Source organism: Bos mutus, chromosome 1 (assembly GCF_027580195.1).
Source record: "Bos mutus isolate GX-2022 chromosome 1, NWIPB_WYAK_1.1, whole genome shotgun sequence".
In the NCBI taxonomy this organism is placed as follows: domain Eukaryota; kingdom Metazoa; phylum Chordata; class Mammalia; order Artiodactyla; family Bovidae; genus Bos; species Bos mutus.
Window position 1 is genome coordinate 9,621,728 of NC_091617.1, and position 23,071 is coordinate 9,644,798.

A 23,071-nucleotide genomic window follows, 5' to 3' on the forward strand; every position below is an offset into this window, starting at 1 on the left:
AAAGCAGGCTGAGCCTTGAAGAATTGATTCTTTTGAACTGTGGTGTTGGAGAAGACTCTGGAGAGTGTCTTGGACAGCAAGGCTATCAAACAAGTCAATTCTAAGAAAATCAACTCTGAATATTCATTAAAAGGACTGATGCTGAAGCTGCAGCTCTAATGCTTTGGCCACTTGATGCAAAGAGCCAACTCACTAGAAAAGACCCTGATGCTGGGAAATATTGAAGGTCGGAGAAGGGCACGACAGAGGACAAGATGGTTGGATGGCATCACTGACTCAAAGCACACGCGTTTAAGCAAACTCCCTGAGATGGTGAAGGACAGGGAGGCCTGGAGTGATGCACAGTTCAAAGGGTCGCAAAGAGTAGGACACGATTTAGCGACTGAAAACAACAAAGAGAAGCAGGGTGCAGACCTGCTCAAGTCACCCTAAAAACTAAGCCTTGCAAAACCGAGAGTTAAGCCACAGCAGAGGATGCCATTGGCGTGGTCGGCCGGGCTGCATGAAAGTAAGAGAAAACAGAAGCCACCTTTCCTCGATTTTTCTCTTCAGAAACATGTTTTGTGAGCACTAAGGGTTTCGCCAGCCAGCCAGGCTCGAACCCGCAGCGGACGGAGGGTGGCAGCACGTATCGGGCTCTGCGGCTCCAAAGGAGACGCTTGTCCCGCCTTGGGAGCCCAAGTCCCCCGGATCACCCTCCGCGCTCCCGGAACAAACCCGGATCCAGATGCCGGACCTCCGGCCACTGACTCTCAGCGAGGCTTGAGCGCGCCCCCTAGCGGCGGGTGCCGTCCGAGAGCCGGGCCCGGAACGAAACTGTCGGGCGGAACCCAGAATGCGCGCTCGGAGTTTCCGGAGAAGAGGACGGGGAAGGACCTGCGCGCGGAGGTTCCTACCGCCGCGGAGGAGGCAATGGCGGTGGTGGTCCGGGGGCTGAGGCTCTGGCGGGCCGCCCCCAGCGGCGGGGCTGCCTGGAGTGAGTTATCAGCGGCCTTGGGGACGAGAAGGGAGGCTTAGAGGACGGTGTTTGTTCAGACTGGGCCCAAGCGGGTCCTAGAGGGGGAGTCCCGCGGGGCGGAGGCGGGTGTTTAAATCTGCCGCCTCTCCCGGCCTTGGGGTCCAAATCTCGGGGAGCTGAAGGGAAGGGCCGCGGGAGAAGCTTGGGGCGCCCCCTGAGAGGGAGACCACATCCTGGTGCATAAGTGTCCTTGTTTTCCCATTGAACTCGTGCACGCCTTGCTAAATCCTCTGATTTGGGGTTTCGGAAAAAAACAGGAACAGCCTTTCTCCCTCTAGATACGGAGCGATTTGGCGTGGGACCTTCAGTCTCTTGGAGCTTTCTTGTCCCCAAGACCTTTTCAAAGCGACAAACTTTGCTCAACTTTGCCTTGACTGGTCTGGTTTTTGACTCCACTTCCTAGTTACCTTTTTCTTGCTCCTTATTGTTTGTAAAGCACAGATTGAAATTCGACGGAGCAAACTGGTGAGAAGTGGAGATCTGATGGTCAAAGCAAAGTGGAAGTAAAGGCGCGGATCCGGGCAGGCTGCGATTCTCTTCCGTTGGCGTTTTAGTTAATGTTAGAAAGTGGACCTCTGAGCTCATTTCGGCGAATAGCGTTGAAAACTCCGTTGCCTCCTGTTCTTTCCCGGCTGGAGGGCGAAGGCGGGAATGGAACAGGGCGGCTGCGAATGTTCATCTCTTTTGTCAGTATTCACATTTATTGTAACTTTCCCACAGGGTCTGTGGTCACATCACCTGCCTCTCAGCTGTCACCGACCGAACTGATAGAAATGCAGAATGATCTCTTTAACAAAGAGAAAAACAGGCAGCTGTCACTAACTCCCCGAACTGAGAAGATTGAAGTGAAACACGTTGGTAAAACTGACCCTGGCACTGTCTTTGTGTTGAATAAAAACGTTTCCACTCCTTATAGCTGTGCCATGCGTAAGTAATGGATCATGGTCCCATTTTGATGGTTTTAAATAAGGGGAAAAACCGGTGCAGAGGAGGCAAGATGTTGTAATTGCTCCCTGAACTGCCCAGTATCTAGCATGTTACTGTGTGTTCACTGTTGACTTAGCTGTTGAGAATACTAGGGGTCGGGTAAGGTGGGTATTGTAATGCACAGGTTGTCCCGGGACTTGGTTGAATCTGGCTGAGTTTAGAGTGCTGTCGTAGTGGCAGACCTGAAAGTGTAACTACTCTTGTGCTTGCCCTTTTTCGAGACACTCTTGGTGTAATGGGGGTAGTCCCCATTGAGTCCCGTTAGAAGGTTTTGAGACAGAGGGACTGCCTGCCCTCAGATGATCAGCTATTTTTTTGGCCTTCTTTTCCTTTCCTGCTCTTTTATATCTAACTTAACCCTTTTATCTGCTCACTGCTTGCCTTGTGTGTGTGTTGTGTTTTTATTTGTAGTAAATGTGTGAGTGCATGGCGTGAGTGTGATTGGGGTAAAAATACTTCCTATGTTCATGTATTAAAGAAGATAATAATGCCTTGTGTGTGATCTGGTTTGGAAATGAAGGGAGCAGGGCCTCTGTATTATTTTCGATCAAAATTCTTCTGTGGTAACTTTGATAGAACTGGTAATGTTTAAATTCCGAAAGAACAAAAAGTCGATTTTTAAGTTTTGCATGCTCATTCGAATGTGACTAGCTAGCTGCATTGTTCAGGCTTTTGGAAAACTTAGTGATGATTCCATTTGAGTAATTAACGTTAGTTAAAAGCTTAAGGTGACTTACAGAGTGTGTACTCTCAGTCTTGCCTTACTTTGGCACTTGAATTAGTACTTACAGTTGCTTCCTTGTTTGGGGAGCATTTCTTGAACCTCTGCTGTAGGGTAGGTGTTAGGAATACAGAGGAGGCTAAGACAAGGCCCTTAAGCGGTTTTACACATTTCACGTGTAGAGATGGAGCCTCTGAACACGCCCAGCATAACCCCTGCCCTCAGACTTGCTTCTCTCTCATACTGTCAGTCGTTCCGTACCTGTTTTTTTTTTCTTAATCTTTTTTTTTTTTTCTTTATTGACTACCTGTTATATTTCAGGCCTGGTGCTAGGCTCTAGATAAATTGAGTGAGCAAAAATAGGCATGATCCCTGTCTTAGGGAGCTTATTTAGACCCTATGGTTGGACCACTTCTGTGAATATCTTTGTACTCAAAAAACATCTAATCAGGGATGAAGTTGCATTCTGAGTCATATAACAGACCAGAGCTGATCTGCTTATGTGTGAATTCATACTGATTACTAAAAACTGATAACTATTATATTTAACTTAAGAGTCCATGTTAGGGAAGTAAGAGATGATTTGGAAGGAAGGCCCCAAACCCCTCTAGAACAGACTTACTGTGGATGTATATTTTCCCTTCTAAGTTGTGTGTGCATATATCCAGATATATCCATGATGCTGCTGTCTGAATATTTAAGTGTAGCTCTTGGCAGATTATTTTATTACTTAATTAACAGATTAATTTCACGTTAGACTTAATGATATTTGTTTGGGTAATTTTGTTAATAATTAACAATACACTGAATGTGTTGGAAGTTATTTTTTATTAGCCACAAATATTTTTTTCCCCCTCATAAAAGACAGCTTGCCAAATCTTGCCTTTCTGTCTTTTTATTTCTTAATGTAGCACTTAAACATGGAACTTTTCACTTGGGTTTTGTTAGAGTTAAATCTTCAATCTGTTCTAAATTCCTAGATTTAAGTGAATGGTACTGCAGGAAGTCTATTCTGGCTCTTGTGGACGGACAGCCTTGGGACATGTATAAACCTTTGACCAAGTCCTGTGAAATTAAATTTCTGACTTTCAAAGATGATGATCCAGGAGAAGTCAATAAGGTATCTCTGCCTCTGCATTCTTTTGTCCTCTCCCCCAGTTTTCCTCCCCCTTTTATTAAAATCTGTTTACTTTGGAGTGTGCTTGTGCTGTGCTACGTTGCTTCAGTTCTCTCCGACTCTCTGTGACCCCATGGACTGTAGCCCACCAGACTCCTCTGTCCACAGGATTTTCCAAGCAAGTGTAGTGGAATGGGTTGCCATGCCCTTCTCCAGGGCATCTTCCTGACCCAGGGATCAAACCCAAATATCTTGCCTTGCTGGCGGATTCTTTACTGCTAAACCACTGGGGAAGCCCCTGTGGAGTGATACAAATATGGCCAAAGTCAAATGTTGTACTGTACTAATCAGGGTTTTAATTGGTAGATAAGACATTTTCATAGTTCAAAAATCCTCAGTGGCATTCATGTCTGTATTTTGGTTTGAGAAAACTATATGATGTGTCTTTCACATTAATATCTTTGTTCAGCTTACCTTTATTAATCACCCTGTATATTGTAGTAATTTCTTTCTTGCCTTTGACCATCTGTTCTATATTATTTCAATAACTTTTTAACTTCTCTCCCTCCCTCCCTTTTTTATCTGAAAGTCTTCCTTAATAGTCTTGCAAAAATTTTGTTGGATGATGTGACTAATCCCTAAAGTACTTGCCTACATGATAACCTTTCATGTAACTTTCCTGGCCTTGCATGGACCCTTCTCTGACCCCCACCTGCTCTTTGAACTTTAGTTTTCACAGCATCTTTCCACTTCCTCTCTGCTCCAGCCACACTGGAGGACTTGGTCAATAATGGTTTCTGCTCTGTTGTCCTCCTTGCTTTGAGTATTCTCTTTCCTCCCTGTTAAAATCCTGTTTATCTTTTATAGTTAAGTTGAAATGTAATCTGCTCTGTGGAACCTTCTCAGTGTCTTCTTGTCAGATGAATCCCTCTTCTGGGTCTCAAAACATTTGTGTAGTGTCTCTCGACACAATATTTTGATTTTCCCTTGTAATATGAGCTGTTGAATGCTTTGGATTCTTGGCTCTGTAAAGACAGGGATCATGACCCTTATTGGATCTTGTCCTTGACTTACATACAGTAGGTGTTTAATAAGTATTTGTTGAAATGAAATTTAAAGAAGGAAATGATAAACATGATAATTAAAGTAGCTAACATCAAACATTTATTGTCTATCAGACCCTGTTTTAGGTGATTCACAGGTATTAACTCATTTAATCCTCATTTTAAAAAAAAATCCCATAAAATGTACTGTTATCCCCATTTTACAGATAAATAAACTGAGGCAAAGAGAGATGCAATAGCTTGACCAAGGTTACCAGTTTAGGAAGTGGCTGAGCCTGGATTTGAACCTAGGCATTGATTCTGAATTCCTCAGACATTAGAAACAATAAACTCAGGTAGATGAAAAAGTGCATCTTGTTGGCCTTCAAGGCCTGAATTTGTGTCTGTTTTAGTGTATCTCTGTGATTGTGTAGAGCACATTCTGGAGTCTGTGAGCCCACTCTGGTCCTCAGGTGGGAAGAGCTTAGGAAAGTCACGTGCCCGCTTACAGTAGTGCCAGTGCAGAGCTTCAGACGGGCAGGTGGGCTGCAGTACTGGTGTTTCTCTTTCTGACTCTGTGATGGTTATTTTGAAGAAACAGTAAATCTTAGTATTTATTATGTTTGTGTATATTTTATTTTTCTAGGCTTATTGGCGTTCTTGTGCCATGATAATGGGCTGTGTGATAGAGAGGGCATTCAAAGAGGAATATGTGGTCCATTTGGTCAGAGCCCCAGAAGTTCCAGGTGATGTATACATAGAAGCAAATAAACATACAGGTCTACTTTGTGTATCTGAATATTTTGGTATGTATGTTTGATGTCGTATAGAAAGTGATGCTTAGTCGTGTCTGACTCTTTGTGACCCCGTGGATTGTAGCCCATGGAATTTTTCAGGCAAGAGTACTGGAGTGGGTTGCCGTTTCCTTTCCCAGGGGATCTTCCTGACCCAGGGGTCAAACCTGGGTCTCCTGCATTGCAGGCAGAGGCTGTTACCTCTGAGCCATCAGGGGAGCCACCAGGGAAGCCCGTTTTATAGAACTTACTTCTCATTTAATCTGGGATTCCCTGGTGGCTCAGATGATAATCCTCCTGCAATGCAGGAGACCCAGGTTTGATTCCTGGGTCGGGAAGATCCTCTGGAGAAGGAAATGGCAACCTACTCCAGTATTCTTGCCTGGAGAATTCCACGGACAGAGGAGCCTGGTTGGCCACATTTCATAGGGTCACAGAGTCGGACATGATTGAGCAACTGACACTTTGATTTTTTCTAATTTAATCTAATGTAAATTACCATCATACATACATTCCATTCATTATGGATAACAGAATTCATCTTATTGTTGTCATATTCCATTTAATTATTAGAAGTCAATTATTAACAGAACTAGAGGAGATTGTTTCTCTTGAATATGCACTTCATGGTACTATACTGTGTCAATATTTATTTATTATCATTTAAAGTATTTATTTCCAAACAATGTGTGGAGGAGGAGATGTGAGTATAAATAGACTTCTAAAACTCTGTTTAGGTGGCACCATTTCACCAGGAATGGCCCTCACACTGGAGAGGAACACCATTTTTGAAAGGTGGAAGAGTTCATATTCTTTCTAAAACCAGGATTTTACAGCAGTGTATGTAGTAGGATCACATTTGTATTTTTCTTTAAAGGTAGAAGTTTATATGCTAAGAAGTATTTGATTTGGCAATAAATGATTCTAAGAAAAAACAACAAAAAACTAATCTTTATTAGAAGATACTAAAAAATTAAACATTTCATGTCCATTTAGTTATTCACCTACTTGTTAAATATTTTATTCTTTAGGAATTTTTATGTCTAGTAACTGTTTTGGTCATCAGAGAAATCTCTGTGGTGATAATATACCTGAAGAAAATGTGAATGGTTAAAAAATCCTGGTGATGTTGGGTTAACAAACAGGTGCGATAATTCGATGTCAGAGTTGGTAGAGGTCTAACAGGCAGCTGGAGTAATGGTAACAGTTTTATAATTTGTAGTGTTGGGAGAGATTGTTCACTCTTCACTTTAGGGTCTAAATATTCATTTGTGTTAAGTTAGTAACTTCATACTGTAACAGATTTAACTTTGCTTTTTTATTTTGGTTGGATTTACAGTAATCGCTGGAGCCTTCTGCTATGATGTTGTTTTGGATAAGAGACTTGATGAGTGGATGCCAACAAAAGTAAGCCTGCTCTCTTTAGAGTATTAGAGTCTGTGCCTTTCTTTGTTAGAATGATTCCTGTGTTAGTATTGTTGAATGATACTCCGTGTTGAGAATATTTAAAAGAATCAGTCATTCAGTCTTTTTTTTTTTTTAGTGTATTTAAGACAGAGCTATATGGTTGAGGGTATTCACCGCAGTGTGGTGCCCAGAATATAAAACACAGAAGCTTAACTATCTTGGATCCCCAGAGCACACTTTGAAAATCACTACCCTAAACCGGTTAAAGCCTATTGCATGCCGAGTCCTTCCAATAAACAAGGATTACATTGAGAGTGGTGGTGGTGGTTGGGGAGGGGGTGTGAATTAAAAAACATCAGACTTTGAGAAAGCTAACCCAAAAAGCAGCAGACTACACAGCAACAGACTAGCCTGTCCTGGAATGGTCTGCCTTCTTAATGAGGGCAACAGTGCCTTGTTGCTCTGGGACTCGGGTACCAGCAGGAGCCTGGCTAACAAAAGTGGATCTGCGTCAGATGCTGGCGGTGCCGATGGCTTTTGAAAGTTAAACCCAGTGACTTAGTTATGACTGGGGAGAACGGACAGATGCCTAATTAAGCAAGACTGTATGTCCTACATTGGGAGTTTGGAAGTCAGAAAACGGGAGGCAGTGTAGTGTACCACTTTATCAATTTCACTATGTCAATTTTTTTCACACTTTAATATCTCTGAAACAAATATGTCTTTTGTTTGTTTCTATAACATTTCTTAAACTTTTTTAGTTGAAGAAAATTATAGATACCTGTGGAGTTGCCTGGTAGCTCAGCTGGTAAAGGCAAAGCAATGCAGGAGACCCTGGTTCAATTTCTTGGTGGGAAAGTTCCCCTGGAGAAGGGATAGGCTACCCATGCTGGTATTCTTGGGCTTCCCTGGGCGCTCAGACAGTAAAGAATCCGCCTGCAATGTGGGACACCTAGATTCGATCCCTGGGTTGGAAGGATCCCCTGGAGCAGGGCCTGGCAACCCACTCCAGTATTCTTGCCTGGAGAATCCCCATGGACAGAGGAGCCTGGTGGGCTACAGTCCATGGAGTCACAAGGAGTCGGATATGACTGAGCGACTAAGCACAGCAGCAGTGGAGTTGTAGGTAATAATATATGGAGGTTCCATGTTCCCTTTACTCTCTCTTCCCCAGTCTGTCATCTTGTAGACCACAATACCATGTGACCACAACCAGGATATTGGCACCGATAGAGCCAAGACACAGAACATTTCTGTCACTGCCAGAATTTCTCTTTAGTCTCTGTCCTCCCCATCCTTAAACTGTGGCAACCACTTATCTGTTCTCTGTTTGTATAATCTTATCAATTCAAGAATGTTATGTAAATGAAGTTCAGTATGTAACATTGGGGGATTGACTTTTTTCACTCTGTAATTCTCTGGAGCAAATGTGACTTAACAGTAGATAGCATCTTATGATTATCACTGGTAATGTCTTTTCTCAGTGGTGCATCTTACATTTAGTGAAATAGTTTCTAAAAGCAAGAATTTCAGAGTTGCTGACTCCAAGTGTTGGCTTTAAAAGTTATTTCTTAAATAATCTTGCCCTTATTGCTTAATATCAGAAGGGAGAGAGGAGGGAAACGGGAAGGAAGAAAGAGAGAGGGAAGAAAGGTGCTGGGAGAGAGGGGAGAGGGTCAGGGAAGGGTAAGAACGGTTTCTTCTTCATCTGTGGACTCGTGTCAGTATATTTCTTTTTTCCAAGTCTGTCAAGATTCTTCCTTAACTGAAGTTAAGTAAAAACTAAGGCGGTCAAAATTTAACTCTCATTGTCTGTGAAACTTGCTGCTACTTTTTTCCTTTTTTTTCCAAGATAAAATGTTAAAAAAGAAATGTACTAGTTCATCGGAGGCACTGTGGGGTTTGGCGGAAGGCTTTGAGAAAGTGGGGGAGAGTTACATTCAAGTAACAGCTATATTAAACCATGAATGTGTATTTGCAGGAAATTATCTCTTTAAGAATGAGAAGAGTCATTTCATTCAAAACAGTCTAATAGGAGGTTTATGGAAAGAATTTTATTACAAAAATTATTTGCGTAATAGTGCTTGATCTTTTATTAGTAATGATTTATAGTGTGAAAACTCAATTATAGTTTTTATTAAAAATCTCATAAACATTGTTAATGTGTGTTATTAATCATTTCGATTGTATTAAATAGACATTTACATTAAACAAGTTTCTAGCATTGAATTTTATGCTATGTTTTGGACATGGCCAGTGATGACATTTACTACTGAAACTTTCTGAATCACATAAACAATGTTTTTCCTCATGGATTTAATTAAAGAACTTAGTTTTACTCAGAGTGTAAACAAATTTTTGTATCTTACTATTTACTTATTAGCATTTCTACTTCTTGCACCATTACTTTAATAAACATTGACGAGGCTATATAAATGAAATGTTCATTAAAATTTCTTTGTAGAATTATCCTTAATAATTATTTCTAATACAGGCTGATATTTAGTTACAAGTTAATTATAAGTTTTATAGTTTGTAGAGTTGGGAGAAATTGCTAATCATACATCTCATGGTTCAAGTATTCAGTTGTTGCAAATTAATGCTTCCTTTCCTAGCCAGTTGGCTTTTGCTTTTTGTTGCAGTTGGATTTATAATATTAAGCATGCAATTTTATCTGCCTTATAGAGAAATGTTTTTAAGTAAATTGTTACAAAAGATTAGTACTTTTCTTTCATTAATACTTTCTGTTCTCCATTTTTAAGGAGAACCTGCGTTCTTTCACAAAAGATGCTCGTGCTTTAATTTATAAAGATCTTCCATTTGAAACACTGGAAGTTGAAGCAAAAGTGGCATTAGAAATATTTCAGCACAATAAGTAAGTGTTGGCTTCCTCTAAAACAAAATTTAACCTCTCAAAGTTGTATATAATGAAGAAAATTCAGCTCTTTAAGAACTTTGATATTTGATGTACATAGGACACCTTTTACTTTTTAGCTTTTACATTTGTTCAGCTTATTATTTCCCTGAGAAGAAGTGACCCCCTCCCCAGCTTCTGATTCTTTTCTTCCTTTGTTCTCCTGTCTTTTTTTTTTTTTTTTGCCAGTTCTTCTCTTTGTGTTACCATCGCGGTGTGTTCCCCTTGTTTCCTTTCATTGTGAAGGGGGTAGCCTGTGTTACACTGTATTATTTTGAATTTAAACTTAAATTTATTTAAGCTGTATTGCATTTGGCAACCTTTCCTTCCCATCTTTCCACTTGTCAAATGAAAAGGGTAAGACAGCGAATGCCAGCTGTTCAGAAGCGGCTAACAGCTGAAGGAGAACGTTCACATGGCCAGATCTTAGTCTTCCCTGTGGGAATTATTCATTTGATGGATTTTCTTTGCCAACATTTTTAATTGTGCCTGGCTTCTCAATTCCCTTTCTCACTCAGAAAACCTCCAATTTGTCTTCTACTAATTATGAGAACATAAACTAAATTGTAGTATTAATCTTAACTAGAATCCGTTAGAAAGGGACATCTCAGAATTTTTTCACTTAGACATGTCGGTGGTTGATGTTGTCATTTACTAAGCTAGGGGATTCAGGAATGAGTTTGGTGAGAAGACGTGGTACGTTTTGTTCAGTTTGAGTATTTGGGGATGTAAGATGCTTGTCGAACACCCTGGTGAAGTCCAGGTGTTTTGCTTATACAGTTCAGGGCTCAGGAGCAGTATGTGGATGAGAAGCAGAGGTGTAGAAGAGAAAAGCACAGAGTGGCAGTTACGGCTGTGCACACCAGGGGACCAGCCCAGAGAGGACGCTTTGAGTGAAGAGAGCTGAGGGACAGAACTTGCAGGGCAGGGAGAGAAGGGTGACCAGAGAGTCACAGTACCAAGAGAAGCCTTCAGAAGTGGAGGTGAGCAGTGGAAATGAGGACCTAGCCTGGCACCAAGGAGGCACCTGTGGGTACTGGGAGAACGGTATGGTGGAGTTGTGAGGCTGTGGCCAGACCGAAAGAGGTGAGATGTGAAAGGGAGGCGGGAGGGGGAGGCGCCTAGTCTAACCCTCCCTTTCAAGCACTTTGGCTGAAGAGGAAGAGAGAGGGAAGTGGCTTTAAACACCTTTTTGTACATTTAGAATTAAAACTTTCTTTTTTTTTGCTGCTCTTTAGGTACAAAGTAGATTTCATAGAAGAGAAGGCATCTCAGAACCCTGAGAGAATAGTCAAGCTACACAGGTAAATAAAGATTAAAAAATTGACGTCTATGCTAATTGAATGGAAGGTTTAGTTTTATTGTTACCTGACTAGTATAGTTTGTACCTTTATTTGTTGTTCTTTTATCTTATTTTCTGTTGCTTTGTTTAGTTTTTTGATATGGTGGTGATTGGAAGCTCTGTTATCTTCAGGAAGGGTTGCGGTTTCTGTTCCTCATTTTGTTGTTTTTTACTTTTATATTTGTATTTTACGAGTTGGAAAGCATTGTTAAAAAATGTAATTTTTAGAGTTAATTTTGAAAATGGGTGAAATATTCTTTATTATTGATCATAAATCATGAATTGATCATAATTCATATGAAGTCTGTATTCATATGTGTATATAGAAATGTGATTACTGACTAATTAGTTACTACTTGTGTTACATGTAAGGAAGTCATATCACAGTGTGCTTTCTGATGCACAGATGAGAGAGGTAAGACAGGGCATTAGCAAAAATGGCTTCTTGGTCTGTATCTGTTTTTTCAACTTAATGTTTTCTTGACTCAGACTCAACTTTTTTCCTCTAGGAAGTTGCTCTTAGGGCACTACCTGGCCTACATACTAAAACTCAAAATTCTGTTGCATTAGTTGTTACAAGGTTATAGGTTATCAGATTTAGACATTGGATCCATTTGATGGCATAATATGTTCAGTGATCTTAAAAATCTTCAAAATTGTAGGAAAAAAAAGTTTCACCAATTTTAATTTTCAAAATTTTAGTCTCTTCACTTGAGATGGCTGTGTCATGGTTTACTCCAAACCAAATTGATCCATAGGCATTGTTCTTGATCAGGGATGTAGCAGCAAATAGAATGGATAAACTTTTTTTTTTTTTTCAAACTATTGTAAGTGATGTGATTTTATGATCTAATTTGTTTATTTTTAAAATCAAATCAGATTTGGTGACTTCATTGATGTGAGTGAGGGCCCTCTTATTCCAAGAACAAGTATTTGTTTCCAGTATGAAGTGTCAGCGGTTCACAATCTTCAAGCCACCCAGTCGAGTCTTGTACGAAGATTCCAGGGTCTCTCTCTACCTGTGCACTTAAGAGTAAGTAAAGCCAAAAATTTCAGGTTATTCAGTTTGGTTGTGAGTGTGATTCCAGTCTTGATTTTTATACCAATTGGAAGGACATGTATTTTAATTTTCATTAAATTGTGTAACACTAATATTTTGTCAGCTTGGGTTTATGATTAAAAAGAATTTTAGCCAGGATGTAAACAGATAATTTACGAAAGAAATATTAGTTGAAAAAATTAACTCAAATTGAGATAGTATTTTTAATGTTTTAAATTCATTTAGAAGAGGGTGCAGTGGGGAGCAGTGGGGCACGTATTGATGGGACCTTCTGGAGTGCCCTGTAGCCTTATATTTGGCCTATTCTCCCTAATTTTGAGGATCTGTGTCACCCCCTTCTCCTCCTGCCCTCAGTCTTTCCCAGCATCAGGGTCTTGGGGTACATAGTATATCTTTTCATTTATTTAAATCTTCCTTCATCAGCATTTTGTAATTTTTACCATACGTGTCCTTTATGTGTTTGATTTTTTTTCTCCACATGCCTTCCTTTCCTAGCTCTCTCCATTTCAGTAAATGAACTGTCAGCTACCTGGCTGTTTGAGGTAACCCTTGGTTCTCTGGTTCCCTCACAGCCAGGCCCCCTCCCATCCATCAGGAAGTTGACTCTTTAAAACATATCGTGAGTGCATCCACTGCCAGCAGCGCATCTACTACTGCTCCCCACATCCTGTCCCTCTTTCTCCCCATTCTCCTCCTTTGCTTTTCATTCTTGCCTCCAAAGCATATTCTCTAATGAGTAGCCAGAGTGATCCTTTTAATATACACATCAGATCATGTAATTCCTATGCCCCAAACTTTGCAGTGGCTTCTCATGAACAAATGCCGACCCTTCGCCCTGTCTCACAGAGCCCTACATTGTGCGATTCCTGCTTTCTCTGACTTCATCTCATACCACTTTCTCCAGCACACATTATATTCCACTCAAACCGTAAAGTCTCTCACTGTAGCTCATTCTGCCTGAGCCAGGTATGGTTTTCCCTTTAAATATACCACTCTTTGCTCTTTTTTCCAGAAGGGTTTATGTGTACGTATTTAGTAATTTTACCTTTTATCATAGATTTTACCAGCTCATCCAGTTTGAAATAGTCCCTGACCCACCCACATCCCTCAGTATCACCTTCAGCTGATTTTGTAAACACTGATGTGGTCATTTTGCACTTTGCAGTTTTCATTCATGCATTCTGAAAATTCTCTGCTGCATATGATTGTTAGTTTTTAAGGAAATTGGTTCTATAACATTACTGTTCTCTTTGTCAGTTTTTACTTGTTCTGTAGAGTAATCTGCTAAATCTTCCAGGTCTGCTCTTCTGATGTGAGATGTCGCAATTGATTCTTTGTGTGTGTGTGTTAAATTTTTATTAGAGTATAGCTGATTTACAGTGTCATGTTAGTTTCTGCTGTATAGCAAAGTGTATCAGTTATACATACACACATATCCATTCCTTTAAAGATCCTTTTCCCATACAATAGAGTTCATTATGGAGAACTGAGAAGAATTCGTAATGAACCTTTCCTTGTAATTACTTATGATTTGAACAATGACCAGTAGCATGTTGAAATTGGCTATTTAAGGAAGGAATTAGGGGTTAGTGGGAGAGACTTTTGCTTCCCATTAGAAGGAGTGCTTTCTATGGTGGTGCTGATTAAGAAGGACAAAGAGTGGCATGCTCAGTCCTAAGTCTCCTTTTCTTAGATGCTAAGCAGAGCAGTCCTGTATAGCGTGCGCCTTTTTCCCTACTCAGACTCACTTTTGTGACCTCGTAGCCTCAGTAGTAGTGCCTAACTTTCCATGTATTTGTTTTCTGTATTTGTTTTGTTTAAACCTATATAAAGACTCAGCCTCTTTGATTTTAACTTTGCTGCTTTATTTAATTCATAGTAAATCTTTTCTTTTCAAGGCACATTTTACGATATGGAATAAATTATTGGAAAGGTCTCGGAAAATGGTAAGTGTTTTTGATAGCATGTGAGTACATTTCTATGAAGAAATTTTCCTTGAAATTAAGCAACCACCACCACTACAACAACAAAATAATAAAGAAAAAGAAAAGGAAAGAAATTGGTTGTCTCATTAGCTAAAGCAGTATTGTGGTTGTTGACCTCGTTAGTATTTTTGCAAAAGAAAAGTTGTTATTTGGCAATTCTGTTTTTATTTGCTAATAATATGACAGTGATACTGTAGGAACTTGAAGAAAAATAAAACTTACTGTTGTATAGCAATAACAATTCTTTATGGCTGTAATGGTGTTAATTAAGTCTGTGCTATATTTTCTTGTGAACTTAGTGAATATTTAAGATTTTCCAGGTATGTTTTAAAGCTGCCTTGACAGTAGACACTTTAATATATAAATGTCCTGAAAAACCATTACCCAGTTAAATATTTATTATTTTGCATGATGATGTGTACAGCTAGCCTTTAGTAATGACCTTACAGGTAGAGTTTGCTATTTAGGCACTTAGCCATAATGTTCTTGTGCACAGATGTAATTTTCTTTTTCTCATGAGAAGAAAGTGTTTTTGAATAGATGGAATAACTTTGTCTCTTTGGTTGGTAACAGTGACCATTTTAGATTAAGATACTAGAGAAGAAATAAATATATAAGAAATGTAGGAAGTAGTAGAGATAGTAGCCTGGAGTGTCTAGAGGAAATCAGTGAGTAGCTGTTTTTACAATATTTATTTTGGTTCACTTTCCTCTTCCACTGCTTATTTTGCTTGTACAAAGGGAGTAGCTTAAACATATGGTTCATTGATTTAACTACATAGCCTTGTTATATGCCAGGGACTGTAGGTGCAGTAATGAACAAGATCTACTTGCTTTCCTCAAGGAAGTTACTTGAACAGCATAACTAGTCCTGCAAAGCTGCTAAGTCGCCTCAGTCGTGTCTGACCTTGCGACCCCATGGACGGCAGCCCACCAGGCTCCCCCGTCCCTGAGATTCTCCAGGCAAGAACACTGGAGTCGGTTGCCATTTCCTTCTCCAATAACTAGTCCTATAAGCAGACAATTCAGGTGTACATGTGGGGCTCTGGCATAAAGAAAAGGACCCAAGCCAAACCACTGGTTGGTTAAGGAGCGTTCCCAATCATTATTTCTTAAACTGGTTTTAAAGGGTGAATGGAAGTGGGCCAGGCAGATGATTTGCTTGCAGATGGGTTTATCCCAGCAGAAGCTGCTTGTCTAAGAGGCTGGTGGAATCGAATGCATGGTGAATGTGAGAGGAATCCGAATGCACACTCACGTGTGGGATGGGTGATGAGTCTGTTGGAAATAGAATATGAGGGGTTTGTCTTCTGTGATGTGGAATTTGCATGCCCCTCCATAAGATGATTGGAGGTAACTGGAGAATTTGAGTAAGGAAGTGACCTATTGATAAACTCTTCCTGTTTACAAACTCATTCTGGGGCCAGCATGGAAGATAACTGTGACTTAAGTCAGCAGCCCTCTCAGGGGTAGCAGATAGGTAACAAGACCCTGAAGTACAAGCAGGGCAGTGAGAATGGCTGTGAGAGTTATGTAGGTGGAATTAATAGGACTGTTGATCACGTATGCAGGTGAGAAATATGGATTCTCTCATGCCTGGCTCAGGTGTCTGAGTGGAGCCCTTCACTGAGATAGATGACACAGGAAGTAGAGCAGGTTGTAAGGTTATGAGGAATGCTGTTTAGCTCTGTTTCCTGAGTGACATATAACAAATATTAATATACAGATATCTATTCTACTAAACCTGTAGTATACTGTGTTCAAAATAGAATTACTGATTTTTTTCAACAAAATTGATTGATTTAAAATACTTTGTTGATTTCATTTTATAGATGAAAAATACAATGACAAACTTGAGAAGCCTAGATACATGCCTCAGATTATATTTTTAGTGGAATTCTACTTTACTTGATAATTTATATTGGGAGCTTGGTTGTGTAACTTTTCTTCTCTTTCTACTTAACTTTCTATAATAATTACTATTGAAAAAGAAAGGCAAAGGATTATTGAAAAACAAAGACTGCAGTAATTTTAAACGGCGAGTGAAGGGTAAAAGTGTTTATTAGAAAAATAAAGCTATTTATGTTTTTACAGGTAACTGAAGATCAAACTAAGCCTACAGAGAAGAGTGCATCTACCTAGTAACTTCCTCAAATTTAAATATGTATAGTAAATTAAAATAAAACTTTTCTATGTAGTGTTTGTGCATGCTTATAAAATGAACTGTCTTTTTTTCCCTGAGGTTTATACTGGTTTACTGTCTCCTTTCTCTGAAGGGTAAAACAATAAGAATTTTACATAGAAACAAGCCTGCCCCTTCTATCTGGATGCAACATTTTGGCATGTTTTCCACTTGCAGGGCTTTTTTGTACATATATAAACATCTATGTTGTTGTTTAGTTGTTAAGTCGTAACCGATTCTTCTGGCCCCATGGACTGTAGCTGCCAGGCTCCTCTGTCTACGGGATTTCCCAGGCAAGAATACTGGAGTGGGTTGCCCTGCCATCCTTCAGGGGATCTTCCTGACCCAGGGATTGAACCTGCGTATCCTGCATTGGTAGGTGGATTTTTCACTGCTGAGCACCAGGGAAGCCCCATAAACATATATGCACGGATAGAAAGTTAATCTTTTACAAACATAAATAGGATCTTACTAGTTTCCATTTTTCACTGTTTTAAACAGTGATGCAGTAAACATCTTTGTAAAATGTTTGCAAAATGGCATGCGTTTTTTGGATAGATAGATTAATTGCTACTGAGTAACTGAGTGTTTCCCATAAACCGGTCCTTGTGCTAAGCTTTTCGTATGGAATCTCGTATTTAATTTTCAGAACAGCTTGTTAATAAGGTTTCCAGTTTGCGAGTGAGGAAACTGGAAACTGGCAAGTATTAATAGCAAAGCTGGAAATTGGATCCAGGTGCTTTCACTCCCATGCCTTATCTCTTATGTACTGTGCTCTTGTTCGTGTTTAACAGGTGCATATGAATTTGTGAATCTTTCAGAAGATACTGATGGAGTTATATATTCATTTGTTCCTTTATTTCCTAGGCTGTGAATGATCTCCTTCCTCTGGAGTCAGATTTTTTGCTTATCTCAATCTTTCATGTTTCGGGTTCCCCCTAACCATTCCCCACCCCCAAATCTAGTGACTGTTGGTTGTTAGTTTTAATTGAGAATGCAGCTAAGGGAAGGAGATTGAGTGGTAGCGCTGTGGTATGGGTGAGGTTTGGCTTCTCTAAGGATGAGTAGGTGAAGCTGGCTGTTAGGATGGGGGTTTTCTAGTGCTAAAATGAAGAACTTGTCAGTTTTGGTGACTAGTTTCTATGGTGATTCTTCCGATTCTCTCTCGACTCTTCTTTAACTTATTTTATGAGATCCTGCCAATATTTTACCTGTGGACCGATGTTAGACTCAGGCCTTGCTGTATTTGGCAGTAGTGGGTGGGGGGCAGAGAACAACTGGTTTGTATACAGGCCTTTGTATATAGGCTTTTGCTGAGCCCATTCTTTTCAGTCCCTTTTCTGTCTTCCACCATCTTTGAGGTTCTCTGGCCAGCTGGGCAGGTCGGCTCCCTCTTCTGCTGGACTCCCTCGCATATTCTGGGTGGTGACATCCTCCACCGTTGAACTGGTCACTTCACTGTCCATCTTTTAGCAACTGGGTGAGATTTCTTGTCTGCTGCTGCTTTCCTCTCCCATACCCTTTGTTGTTTGTGGGTTTATGCTTTGAATTCTTTTAAAAAATTGTGAAATGTTTTCAGGTTACAAAATATAATTTAACACACCCTTATTTGGGTGGCCATTTTTCATGCTTTTGGGGCACCTCGTCCTCTTGAACATCCACTCTTTGGGGACTTCACCCTTTATGTATCCTGTCTTACCCAGTGGAGAGTAAAACTTAATCTCTAAGCTTTCCTCGGAATAAGAGCCTGGACAGGTGTCCTGGGCTCACTGGTTAGACACACCTGTCTGAAATTTGAAAGCAGTGCTGTGAAGACAATGGCATGTGAGTTTCATTTCGCCCAGGGGGGCAGTGACCAGACTTTCGAGGTGGCGGCAACAGCAGCGGCCGAGGTCTCGTCTGGTGGGAGGTGGGCTGAGCCTAGTTGTTTTCCCCCTGCAACTGCCCTGTGCTGTGACAGCGGGCATTTCTTTGGGTCCTGTAACCTGGTCTCTGAGCCTGAGCCTTGTGAACCATTTGTTTTTTGCTTAAATGAATAGATCCTGTTGTTTGCAACCAAGAATGTTAACCTATAGCCACTACTCAAATTAACCATCATTAATCTTTTTTCTTATCAGATCCTTTTGTTTTTAAATCAAGGAGAAGCTGCCTATCCATTGAAAATTTTCTTCACATTATTTCTTTCTAAGAACTCCTGTCCTTTGGTGCATATCCTTACCATTCATGATTTGCAGTGTATATTATTCTTTGTATGTTATACTGAACATAATTGGTTTCATGATACTCATGTTCTTTTGAAATTTGCTTCCATTGCTCAGCATTGTGTATTCACATTTAACATGTTGATACATGTAGAGCTTGTGTGTGTGCTGAGCTGGTTAATGCATGTAGGTGTATGTAGTATCCCACTGTATGATTAATCCCATGATTAATTCATTTTCTTAATTCATTTTCTTATTGATGACCATCGAGGATGGTCTTGAGTTTTTAGTATTATAAATAGTACTGCAGAAAATACTCTGCTTATGTTTCTTTGTGTATACATTTGACAGTATCTGGGGTGGAACGTGAATCTTCAACTACTCAATACGTCAGCCACTGCAGCAGTGGTACCAGTTTACTCCCTATCAGCAGTCTGATAGTCCCTGTTTCCCCACTCCCTCACAAACACTTGTCATTGTCAGACAGTCAAATATTTGGTCAGGTGGATACACATGATCTAATACTGAGCATGTAGTGACAATGAACATCTCTTCATTTGTTTCGTAGCCAATAAGACTTCTTTGAGTTATCAGTTTACAGACTTTACCCATGTAATTTATTTATTTTTATTGGATCCTTGGTCCTTTTAATAGGAGTTTTTTTATACGTTCAGAAAGTTAAACCTTTGTCATTGCAAATCTCTTCTCTAGTCTGACTTACTTTGTTGATGCTATGTCTTACGTGGTCAGAATTACTCATCTTTTCCTTTATGATTTATATGCGTTTTGGAAATTTTAAAAAAGCCACCCCTAACTTGAAGTTAATAAGGCATTCTTCTTATAAGAAGGTTATAAGGTATTTTTTAATATTTTAAAGGCTTTTCATATTTAATTGCTTCATTTATTTGATATATGAATGTGAATGTGAAGTTGCTCAGTCACGTCCGACTGTTTGCGACCCCATGGACTGTAGCCTATCAGGCTCCTCCGTCCATGGAATTTTCCAGGCAAGAGTACTGGAGTGGGTTGCCATTTCCTTCTCCAGGGGATCTTCCCGACCCAGGGATCGAACCCAGGTGTCCCGCATTGCAGGCAGACGCTTTACATTTAATTTTGCATTTAGAGTGAGGGGAGGCATCTAATTTTGAATCCTTTCTAACCCCACATGGATCATCAGTTATTCTACATCATTACTTCCTCCCTCATCTTCTGAGGTTACCACGTAATGTATCAGATTCCTTTACATGCCTGAGTCCTCACTGATCGTTTGTCTATCCCTGTACTACTGTCACAGTGTTTTAATTCTAACTTTGTAACATGTTTTGATTTATGGTATGGTGAGTTCTTCTTATTTTTTTTCCCCCAAATTTTCATGATTGTTGGATCAGCTTGTCAACTTCTGAGTGGCTAGTGTGAAAAGCTGTTTTTCTGATAAAACAGCTTTTCTACAGATATTTCTACATGAGCTTCTTTAGGTTAGTGGTAAATAGTTTTCATTCCTTTTAACTTTTTATGTCATTATGTTTTAGGTTTTCTCTTTAAAAAAGCATATAGGAATCTTTTTTCTTCTTAAATCCATTCTCCTACAGCAATTGTGGATTTGACATTTTATATTTGCCTATTTTATTTAGAGACTGTTAGCACTGTGTATTCCAGTTTGGAATTGTTATAATGTGGTGGCAAATTGTTTCCTTTTTATCACTAGATAAGGATCCTCTGTACCCCTAATAATGCTTTCTGCCCTTAATCTGGTTTCCTCAATCTATTTTTTCTTTAATCTGGTTCTATTTTCACATTACATTTTTATTAGTGTTTACATAGTATACATTTTTCTGTCCCTTTTCAACTTTTAAAAAATGTTGTTATGTTTTAAGTCTGTTTTTCATAAATAGCATAAAATCATTGAACTTTCTTTTAAAATCCAGTCTTGGAATTACTGTCTTTTAAGAAGTATGTTTTAATTCATATAACCCTTCTTGTGATTACTACTTTGCATTCTTTCCTTTCTTGCTAAACACTGGATTTTGATCCAGTTTCCTTTTCTTCCTATTTTATTTTTTTAAATTTATTTTTTATTGAAGGATAATTGCTTTACAAAATTTTGTTGTTTTCTGTCAAACCTCAACATGAATCAGCCATAGGTATACATATATTCCTCCCCATTTTGAACCTCCCTCCTGAGTAATATTCCATATTACTCATTCCATAAAAAGGAATGCATTTGAGTGAGTTCTCATGAGGTGGGTGAACCTAGAACCTATCATACAGAGTGAAGTGAGTTAGAGAAAGATAAATATCATATTCTTATGCACATATATGGAATCTAGAGAAATGGTACTGAAGAATTTACAGGGCAGCAATGGAGAAGCAGACACAGAGAATAGACTTTTCTTCCTATTTGAGAATTTACATATTCTGTTTCCATTCTTTCAGCCTATAGAATTCTATTTGTACTCAATATTCCATTTGTGTTAAATAAAGGTGTACCGTTGTTAAGTTAGAACCCTGTTGATGGTTGACTTTACGTTTTTGCTTTTAAAATAACGCTTCAACTGATAACCTTGTACATATGCTACTCCACATGTGCTGGTAGTTCTATAATATAAATTCTTAATAGGTAATCCTCTAGGTCAAAGGGTTATGTGTATTTTAAGTTTTAATAGGTAACATCCTTTTGAAGATTATTGTTAGATTTTAGATTTGATAAATATATTAAAGGTAAAATACTTATTTTTAGGGAAAGCTACTCCTGCAATGTTATTTCTAAGGGATCTCAAAGTTGGGTGTTACATCAAGCCTGCCTGGAGGGAGAAAAAGGACAAATTTTTGTATATATACTTTTGGTGATGGAATTTCTTAAAATGAATATGGAGACTGCCCTCTTGAGCTGCAGAGTTTAGGAAGAGCCAAACTGGTGCTCAAGTTGAGCCCATGCACGTTTATTGAAAAAGAGTCCCTCAGGTCTGAGAATACAGATATGCCAGGTACAGACAGTCTCCAGCATCAGAACAAGTTGTATTTCCAGAGTCAGTGGAGACTTGGATACGTTTTCCCATTCCACTTAAGCAGCTGTGAGCAAGGCCCTGGGTTGAGTGGAATACAGAAAAGTTTACAGTGATATTTCTTCCCTGCAGGAGCTCACGATCTTGAGGAGAGGACAGTGTGTACGCAGTGAGGACAACGCAGGGCACAGCGGGATACTCCTTTACAGGAGAGCTGCAGACTGCTTGGGGGGAACGGGAGAAGGATCCCTTTTGGGTGCAGCCCTCTTCAGGGCTCTTTGCCTGTGTTCTCAGCATGGGCAAACGGGTCAGAAATTGCTGAGCTGTCAGCATTTGGGAAAGGGTAGGATTTTCCTAAGTGGAGACTGGGTATGAAGGTTGGTGAAGCCTCGACAGCCTAGGAGTGTGAGAGTGAGATAGGATGGCAGTGACATTTCACACTTGTTTCTTTAGTCAGCCCACCCTTTTGGCAGGAACTGGCATCTAGTCCCTTCTTGACCCTTCCTAACTACTGTTCTAAGCTGATCGGTTAGGCCTACATAGTGTCAACACAAGGTCACTGACTGGTTCCAGTTGGTGGCAGCTGGTTTTAGTGGGCAGCTTTCAAGTCAGGTGGGTTTGTTGGAGATGGTTAGGGTGTTTTGAGCAGGGAAGAATAATGGGACCTGAAATTTAATTGCTGCTTATCCCCCGAAGAGGTCAAGGATAACTACATCTCACCACTGAGCCCTCATGGCAGAACTGGTTACACAGAGAATGGTGTGTAAACAGACATTACACCTGTATGTTGCAGGATTTCTGCTGACCACCATTCCTAGTTGCCATGTCAACAATGGGCTTCCCAGGTGGCACTAACTGGTAAAGAACCTGCCTGCCAACGCAAGAGACATAAGAGACGGGTTCGATCCCTGGGTTGGGAAGATCACATGGAGAGGGGTATGGCAGCCCATTCCAGTATTCTTGCCTGGAGAGTCCCATGGACAGAGGAGCTTGGTGGGCTGTAGTCCATAGGGTCTCAAAGAGTGGGACATGACTGATGTGACTTAGCATGCATGCATGTCAACAGTACTCCTGGATAGAAACTACTGTTCTTTAGAGTCAGTTTATGAACCACTTGTATCTGGATCACTTGGTTAGCTTGGTAGAAAAGTAGTTTCCTTAGTTTTATTACAGAATCATACATATATATATATATATATTTTTTTTTTTTTTTTTTTTGGGGAGTGGGTGGGTGCATCTGCGAACCTGCCCCTTGATAAGTTTCCCAGGTAAGAATCACTGCCCTAGCTCTTCAGTTAC

The 23,071-nt window shown here is 39.9% G+C and overlaps 1 protein-coding gene across 1 annotated transcript; it reads left to right on the forward strand.

The window, feature by feature from the left end:
• The first annotated feature begins 795 nt into the window (after nucleotides 1-795).
• On the forward strand, nucleotides 796-16,606 carry MRPL39 (mitochondrial ribosomal protein L39). The gene is made up of 10 exons (XM_005898618.3): nucleotides 796-976; nucleotides 1,739-1,945; nucleotides 3,707-3,846; nucleotides 5,533-5,632; nucleotides 7,020-7,087; nucleotides 9,850-9,962; nucleotides 11,240-11,305; nucleotides 12,223-12,376; nucleotides 14,302-14,349; nucleotides 16,482-16,606. Exons 1-10 carry the CDS (start codon nucleotides 913-915, stop codon nucleotides 16,527-16,529), a joined length of 1,008 nt encoding a protein of 335 aa, XP_005898680.2. The 5' UTR covers nucleotides 796-912; the 3' UTR covers nucleotides 16,530-16,606.
• Nucleotides 16,607-23,071: the final 6,465 nt, after the last annotated feature.

Bases quoted from the DNA above. Each gene is read 5' to 3' on its own strand.
- MRPL39 (XM_005898618.3), top strand. From the start codon at position 913: ATGGCGGTGGTGGTCCGGGGGCTGAGGCTCTGGCGGGCCGCCCCCAGC. The intron at 3,847-5,532 runs GTATCTCTGCCT...TTATTTTTCTAG, and splicing joins ATCCAGGAGAAGTCAATAAG to GCTTATTGGCGTTCTTGTGC. The intron at 12,377-14,301 runs GTAAGTAAAGCC...TTTCTTTTCAAG, and splicing joins CTCTACCTGTGCACTTAAGA to GCACATTTTACGATATGGAA.